Source organism: Elephantulus edwardii, unplaced genomic scaffold (genome assembly GCF_000299155.1).
Source record: "Elephantulus edwardii isolate Elephantulus edwardi_28Jun2011 unplaced genomic scaffold, EleEdw1.0 scaffold00268, whole genome shotgun sequence".
NCBI lineage: Eukaryota > Metazoa > Chordata > Mammalia > Macroscelidea > Macroscelididae > Elephantulus > Elephantulus edwardii.
In genome coordinates, this window is record NW_006400018.1 from 3,055,536 (window position 1) to 3,064,173 (window position 8,638).

The following is an 8,638-nucleotide window of genomic DNA, read 5'->3' on the forward strand; positions in this document are numbered from 1 at the left end:
CTGCATGGAAACAGATGAGGGCGAAAACTGTTTAAAAGGGATATATGATTCGGTATTTTTGTCATGACAGGAGTCCAGAATGAAGGCTGCACAGTGAGTGGACCTGGGGGTAGGGATTGCCTAACAATGAAAGAGTTTTTCTTTTACTTCTCAAGCAGAAGAGTGAATTTGGGGGGGAGAGGGTGGGCAGAGAGATAAGTGCAACAATGAATGGATGGAAACTCTAAGTCTCTGTAAACATTTATTAAAATTAATTATAAAAAAGGAAAAAAGTTTATATACACTGTGTTCCACACTATTCTTCATTCACAATCGTGTTTCATACAATTATTCTCATGTATTATGTTTTGACTTGGTTTATCATTACCCTATCTTGTTACCTGGGTCCTTCCCGTTTCCTTCTCCACCCCTGATCTTTACACACCAAACTGTGCAGCCCTGTGGTTTAGCCCCTACTCATCCTTGGCCCTCCCCACCTTGAGGTCCCGAACATGTTTTACTAGTCCTTCTTCTATTTTTACAAGTAACTTGGGAGAGGCCAGAGAGCATTGTGCTGAGTGAACTAACACAGTCTCATAAGGGCAGATACTGGAGAAGACCATTATTGCCATACTTGTTTTACTTTCATGTCCTCCTCTGGGTCACGAATCCAAAATTTCCTTCACTTGTTTAAAGAGCCAAAAGCCTTTCTTTCTTGGTTTTTACAGCGCTCATTTTGTTTATCAGAAGAACATCCTAACCTGCCTTTTCTCCCTCTTTTCTGAATGCTATGTTAATATGAGGGCATATGTATTCTAACAGATCTTGTATTATTTTTCCATAATTCTGTTGCGCTTTCTCCTATGAAAGTATTCCATGAACTCCATTATAGTAATATTGTTATGACATCAGCAGACAGAAAGTAATCTAACATTTTTCTCTCTTTTCTGAGTAGTTTGTCATCTCCGGATCTCTATCGATCGTCACAGAGAAAAAGCCAACGAAGCCTTTGGTGAGTAGGAGAACTACCACTCATAGGTCAATGGCACCAAGTGGAACTTGGAAAAATTCAAAGGCCACTTTGAAGGGTTAGAAACTTAAATATAGAGCAGCTGTTTGGCCAAATTGAAGCTGGTTCTTCCACACCCCAGTCCACAGTATATTTTCCCAACCACCATGACTTAAATCACTCCTGGCCTTTGGGGTATTGTGTTCTATTCTCCACAGAGCTTAAGACTCTAGGGTTAAAAAATACCAACTCCTATGAAGACCTTTTTGTACGGCCTTTTTATAACTCCACAGTTGGTTCTCCAATATAAAATTAATTTAGGTTCACATGTAGATGTACTATGTAAGTTCACCTGTCAGACATTGTCATTTGAGAAAATCCAGTCAAAAGGCTGGTTGTGTAAGGACTCACCTCCCATCATTCTCGATGCATCACCTGAAAGCTAATGCTTCTTATGCAACTTGGACTTGAGGATAGACTTTGAGTCCTAGTTATTTTCACTAATTGTACTGGTAAGAAGAGAACTTAATCTGCTTTTTTACTCTTTACAGGGAAAGCTAGGAATGGAAACAATAGGGAGAAGAAAGTTGGGTTATAGAGAGAAATTTTTTGTTCTTTGACTCTGGAAAGGTTTGCTAACTCTTCATTCAACCATATGTCTTTCCAGTGGTCTGAAGTTTGGGGCAACATGTGAGAGTGCCAATAATGCTGTGGGCCAGAGATTCTTGTTACAAAAATCTCTTAAGAGCAGTAAGAAATGTTTAGATAAGGCTCAGATTGATGCCACTACTTCTCTTTTTCTTTTCTCAAGATTTGTAGCATGTTCTTCAAAACACTCCTTATGGCCCTAGCCCAATAGACCAGTACCATCTAGTAGTCCTTTTGGATATGATAGAACCATACTTCATCTGTACTACTTAATTCAAGGGCCAATGCAACTACTGAGAAGTTGTGTGGTGATTGGGATTGAGCAACTGCATTTTTACGTATTTAACATTACTTTAGGTATACCAACGTGGCTAACAACAAGCATACTGAATAGTGCAATACGAGAACGTCTCTATGTTTTTAGCAGAGAAACATTTGAGTCTTTTACCCCAAGAGAAAAACATTATCACAGTAAATATGGCAGAAAGTTAAAGAGCGCAGGATGTGGCTATAGAGTAGGTTCAGATGTACCACAGTCAAATGATGAATTTTACTGTGTCACATATTATACTCACCTTTTTTGGTGCTGGAGATCACTGTTCCAGAGCAAACCCATTTTAAATATTCAATTTTAATTTTTTTTTATTTTGTTATTTTTGTGTGCGTGTACCGTCAAATCAGATCTGACTGGTACAGGAGGAGATTGCCCCTCCTTCCCCGGCAGAGCGTCTGGTGGATTCGAACAGTGCGCCTCTGGGATTGTAGTTGCAGTTCCTTGCCACTAGGCCACCAGAGCTCCCCTTAAATATTCAAGATACATATATATTCAAGGCATTATGAGTGTAATTGGCTACTAGGAAGTCTAGGAAAACTGACTTCAGTTAGTGTTTTGGGACCATTCGGATTTGGAAGACAGAGAGTCACTGTCTGTCCTCTCTTGTACCCTAAAACCCCCACTGCTAAGTCCCTAAAAGGATGAGAGTTTGGAAGAGATTTGACAATGTGCCAATTTCTGGCCAATGGGAGTGCTTCAAGCCCACATACCTATAACTAGAGTTTTGTTGGCTTGTTTCTTTTTCAGGTGCCCCTTAGTTTTAATTCTTTTTACATTTTTATTGATTTGCATACACCCATGCACATCGTGTTTCATACATGTACTTTGTGTTTTATATGATCGTTCATGTACTTAGTGTTTCATTCGTCTACATTGTGTTTAACACGATCACAAAATGGGCAAAAGATGTGAGAGAACATTTGGATGGCCAAGAAACATGTAACTACAGGGGGTTTGTGTCCTTTTTTTTTATGGGAATGATTTTATGAAGCAGAATATCAATGAAGGAAAGTGTGGGGGCAAATTTGCATCATCATCATCATCAAATCAAATAAAAAAGTTTGGTGGGAAAGTTCCCAGGAGGCTTGCAATAAAGCTCGCGATAATGGCTCGTGGTAATGGTTCCTGGTATGGTGCCTCCACGCAGTAGTTTAAAACAAGCATTTGAACATGGGGAGTGGAAGCCATCCCAACAAGGTGCAGGGACCTGACTTGTCTGCCAAGTTTTTGTGAGTTGCTTGGGTTCATCTCGTGGTCACTGCCTGCGTACATACAGTTTTGAAGAATGGTTTTAGTTCCATTCTCTTCTATGAGTTGGGTAGAGGGAAGCCACTCTGGGGCTTTGCTCATGCCTCTCGTTTTACAGATGCAAGTGTAGTGTGGGAAATGGGCTGGAAGAGCCAACGACTAGAAGACGTCAAAGAGGCTACAAGCAAAATGAACTCTGTGACCTCGGTTTTCTGATATCCTGTTCAGACCTCTCTTCTACCTCAGGCTGCTTCCTTCCGGACATGGCGCTGCCCTGGGACCTGAGTCTATAGGTCCCTCGGTATTGCAAATTGTTTGTGCTCCAGTGCTAACCAAAAGGTTGGCAGTTTGAATCCACTCAGCTGTGGAGGAAAAGACTGACAGTCTACTACTTAAAGAATACAGCCAAGAAAACAGCACTGAGTTCAGCTCTGCTCTGTAACACGTTAGATTTCTTCTAGATGGAACAAATTTTTATGGCAACATATATGGTTGTTTTTGCATGCTGAGTCTAGAATTTTGCCTATTGACATCTGTCCCTGGATGTGGCCAATGGCACACTTGTCTAGAATCCCAGACCTTTCTGGGTCAGATAGCCATCTTGGAGTGAGCGTACTTCTGCAGAAAGGCAGATAGGGGAGGAAGAATGAGCTGCTCGTTTATTTCCTCTTTATGGTTCACACTTCCCCAAAAGGTTTCTCAGTAAGTTGGGCAAGAAAGAAACAATAGCTAGTCCCTGAACATCTCTGCTCCTGGCGATACTCTCCTGGGGAGTTTGTAGGTATCACCCCGTCTTCGGAGAACAACACTCTTCCACCTCACAGACGACAAAGCCAAACTCATTGATTGCTATTGTGCCAATTCCAACTTGTAATGACCCTGTAAAAGCAGAATAGAACAATCTCACAATTTCCAAGGCAGTAAACTCTGGAATTCTGACCTCCACTTCCTTTTCTCCCATAGAATGACACAAGGGTTTGAACTGCCAACATTTTGGCTAGCACCACCTCCTTTCTTCGCATTTTACATCTTGATTTATTGAGCCAGGATTTACTTTCTAAAATCAGAGACGTATTTACACAGAAGGCATACCGCCACAGATGATCAATCCTAGATCTCCTGAGGAAGACAGAGAAATAAACCACTGGAATTCACTGGGAAAGATGTTGAATAGATGCATGTGTTGTTCATGGGAGTGACTGTCACTCAGCATTTTTCTTTTAGGTGCAGAGCAGCCTGGTGGCAAACTTCCTGAGCTGTTTATCGGGTGCCGTGGGCTTCATTCTCCTGTGCATCAATGTGTTCAGCTTGGACCGTGCCTCACAGTTGTGTGACTTGGACAAAGCAGTTACGCCAACCATGTATTACAGTTTTTACTATCATCGCTATGAAGACAGGGAGTGCTTCATGGCCACCACCACTGTGACTGTAAGTGTTTGGGATCTTTCAACTGAAAGAGGTTTCTCCAAGTCTTGGTTTCTTGTTTTCTTCTCTTTGAAGGCTTCTCTATTCTGACTGAGTAACTAAGGGAAAGGAGATTATATGACTGAGATAAAGGTCTTGGGCTGTGAGATGAACTAGGACTGAATTGAAAAGTAAATGCCAAATCACTTGGATGATTAAAAGCTAAAACTTATTGCTAGGTATTGTTATTGCTTTTATGTGCTGTCAACTCAGAAATGCCAGGAATGCAAAGCTTTGTAGATGAGGGCTTCTCCTTCCAATTCTCTCAGCAATACAGAACTATTACACGAGGAGGAGGTATCTTTGGGTTTGGTTTCTTATAACTTACCGAAGTAGACTTATAAAAATTAGGGGATAAATGCGCATTCAAAAACTTCTCCGACAGAGTAAAAAGTAAAGCCACAGACTGGGGAAAAATATTTGGTAATGACATGTCTGATATGGAACTTATATCTACTGCACTGAAAAACAAGGAACTCATGAAATATACAAAACGGGTGACCCTGGAGGACATTTCGCCGAGTGAAATAGCTTAGTCATAGAAGGACAAATACTGCATTGTGCCACTGTTGTAAAGTGGGACTGACATCAGAGTTGGGAGGAAACTAAGAGAGGATAAATAATGTATATTGCATTGAAACAGATGAGAGAGAGAACTGTTTAGGAGGAATAAATGATTGTGTATTATTGTCACAACAAGAGTCCAGAATGCAAGCTTCATAGTGGAGTGGAATTGGCTGGGGAGGGGAATTGAATAACAATGATTTTTTTTTTCTTTTTTTTACTTCTCAAACAGAAAAGCGAACTAGGGAGGAGGAGTGGGCAGGGAGGAAAGTGTCTGTAAACTGTCATGAAAATGATTTTTTTTTTAAATTAGGAGATCAAAACAAAGGAAGATGGGGATTATGTGAACTAGTAATGACTGGAAAGGGACACTTCCTTACTGAAGGAAGGAAAACAATGAAGTTTGGCTAAAAGGAATAGATCTTAAGTTGGAGCACTAAGGGGCATAGGAATAGCAGCAATACATTGGGGATTTTTTCAAAGACAACATAACAATAAAGGGAGCATGGAATACGGACTTCTCTGTAGTCATAAGATAGAGCTCGGTCAAGGCCATAGTTAGAAGATGGCTCAGTAGAACGCTCTGGTTGATACTCATGCTTCAATTTGCTCCTTGTCGGTCCATTTCTGGGGACTTCTTCCCTGTTCAATGATAGCAGAATGAGAAAAGGCATGGCAAAAGAAGCTGATAGCAAGTGATCGAAAGGAACACCAGGCAGAGTGAATGTCTTTCTGGGGGAAAGTCTAGAGAGGAGTTTGGGAAGGGTTTGTGTAGTAGACAGAGCCTGAATTCACAATGGGTAACTTTACATAGTCAATGAAGGCGCTTATACCGAACATATTTGCTAGAACTAAGTTTAGCTAACGGAGACATAAGGAACCTCTTCTTTACCTGAATGCACATCATCTGGAGGTTTGTGCAATCAATCATATTGCCTTCGTGGTTCTAACAGGTGACCAGTTAGTTCTGCAGGAAGCATGCCTCATAACAGAAACAATGGAACTCAAGTTCTTGATAGACTGCCTCTCTTTAAAAGTTGCTTTTTGTTGTTAGCAACTTTGGCAGTTTGACACCTTGATTATACGTGACTCAATGGCCCCTAACAACAGTATAACAACCTGCATCAAGAAAGTCCCAGGAAACACTGCGTAGTGCCACTGCTGTAGAATGGGACTGACATCAGGGTTGGGTAAGAATGAGAAAAACTGGATAAATTATGTGTACTGCATTGAAACAGATGAGGGAGAGAACAGTTTAAAAACAATATATTAAAGGGTATTATGATTATCATAAGAGTCCAGAATGAAGGTTGCAGAGTGGAGTATACTCAGGGTGGGGGTGGCGGGTGTGGGGGTGGGATTGTATATCAATGAAGGAATTTTTCTTTTACTTTTCAAAGAGAAGAGCGAACTGGGGCTGGAGGTGGGGGAGAAAAGTGCAACAATGAATGAATGGAAATCCAAAATCTCTGTAAATGTTCATTAAAATTAATAATAATTTAAAAAAATGTAAAAAAAAGAAAGTCCCAGGAAAGAGATATGGACAGATGAAGACATAGAAAATATGCCTTCTTTGCCCAAGAGTTTGTGTAATCTAATCCCCCAGGACCCTTATGGTATCTGAGAATGGGGCATTCATTCCTATGCCCACTTGACAAATGAAGAGTCGGAGCTAGAGGAACAGAAAGACTTGCCCAGGCGCAAGCAGCTATGGAGGTGGTTAGGGGAATGCAATCAGAGAACTGCACTGCTCTGGTCCTCGGTAACAAGGATGAGAAACAGTTGTATCTCAAGACAGTAAGGCATGAGTACACAAAGTAGGCCCAATGACTTACTTATCATTAATGTAAGTATACAAGGTTGGTTCCTTTACTTAATTATTGTTCCTCCTAACCTTCTCAAAGGAAATCCTGGTGGTGAAGTCCACAGGGAGTTGTGCTGATAAACACAAGTGAAGCTGCCAGTGATTCCAAGAGAGAAAGGCGGCTAGTCTCCTCTTATGCAATTTGTAGCCTCAGAAACCCAATGGAGGGTCAGCTCTGAGTTGGTTCCAAATCAACAGCAGTGACTTTGGCTTTGAGTTTCCAGCCTTCCCAAAGGAGGTGCTGAACATATCGCTTGTTGAATTGAGCCTCTGGCTACGCTCGACTCCGTCCAATGGTGTCCTCAGAACAGCTTCCTCTTTCTGATGGTGTCCTCACTTGATTTTCTCATGGATAAGGCAGTTTTCATCTCTACAGTCAGCTCCTCATAAGACCCAAAGGTTTGGATTTCTTCTACCTCACTGACTTTATTTCCTGGATTTCAGGGGATGATCTATATCCTGTTGATTTTCACCGTGGCTGAGTTGTGTCTCGCTGTGCTGTCTTCCATGCGTTGGTGGAACCAGGCTCACACTGACTTTCAGGGGGTAAGGTTGCTGTTTGGCCTCACTGAATTCTGCCTGATGGATCTCACCTTCTGGACTGCACTGAACTATGTCAACAAGAGTGACAGATTAGACAGGTGTTTGGTCATGAGATAGATGGGAGAGGGGGTTGAGTGGTGACAGAATGTAGAAGATGAAGTGAGCAGATGAAAATGGAACAGCTGACCAAATGAATATTCACTGGACATAGAGGAGGATTGAACTTGAGAAATTACCTGGCCCAATTCTCCAATTTTTCAAATGGCTTTGTGTCATGTGCTCAGATCACTACAACTTGATACGTCACCTTTCTAGACAGAAACATGTTGATGCACTGCCACAAGCCTTTTATAAGAGCCTTTGACTTGATAAGACTGTCAAGCAGTCTTATCTTTTGCATATGTGATTCAGTAAGTGGTCTTTAAGGACTCCTGTTGATGCCATGTCTAATTTCTATGGCCAATTCACAGGCAAAGGAACTGTAATGGCCTAGTGGTAAGGAGCTGTGCTGCAACCCAAAGGTATATGGTTCGAATCCAACAGCTATTCTGCAATCCCCTCCTATGCAATTAAAAGCTTCTGAAAACCCTCTAGAGGATCAGCCCTGGGAGGATTCTGACTCAACGGCCTGTTGGTAAGGAGTTGCACAGCCAATCTGAAGATATAAGGTTTGAATCCACCAGATATTCTGTGACAGAAAGATGAGCAAGTCTCTTCCTATATGATTCACAACCTCTGAAAACCCATGAGAAGGTCAGCTATGAGTTCAACTCAAGAGTACACAACAACAACAACTCATAGGCAGTGATTCAGACCCACCAGAGGCTCCATGGGGAGATACATCTAGTGTTCTGTCCCAGTGAAGAGTACCTCAGAAGACGCGCTCTGGGGCAGTTCCACTCTGTTCTATAGGGTTCCTATATGTTCGCTGAGTCAGGTATAACTTAATGGCACACGACAAGAAGTGTTCGGTTTGCATTCCTGG

The 8,638-nt window shown here is 41.7% G+C and overlaps 1 protein-coding gene across 1 annotated transcript in view; it reads left to right on the forward strand.

Moving 5' to 3' along the window:
- MS4A6A (membrane-spanning 4-domains, subfamily A, member 6A) overlaps positions 1-7,770 on the forward strand; it is a 17,731-nt gene extending 9,961 nt beyond the window's left edge. Inside the window, exons 3-5 of the mRNA XM_006899906.1 lie at positions 935-991; positions 4,443-4,646; positions 7,555-7,770. Of these exons, the coding sequence (XP_006899968.1) occupies positions 935-991; positions 4,443-4,646; positions 7,555-7,770 (477 nt within the window). The remainder of the gene's footprint in view (positions 1-934; positions 992-4,442; positions 4,647-7,554) is intronic.
- Positions 7,771-8,638: the final 868 nt, after the last annotated feature.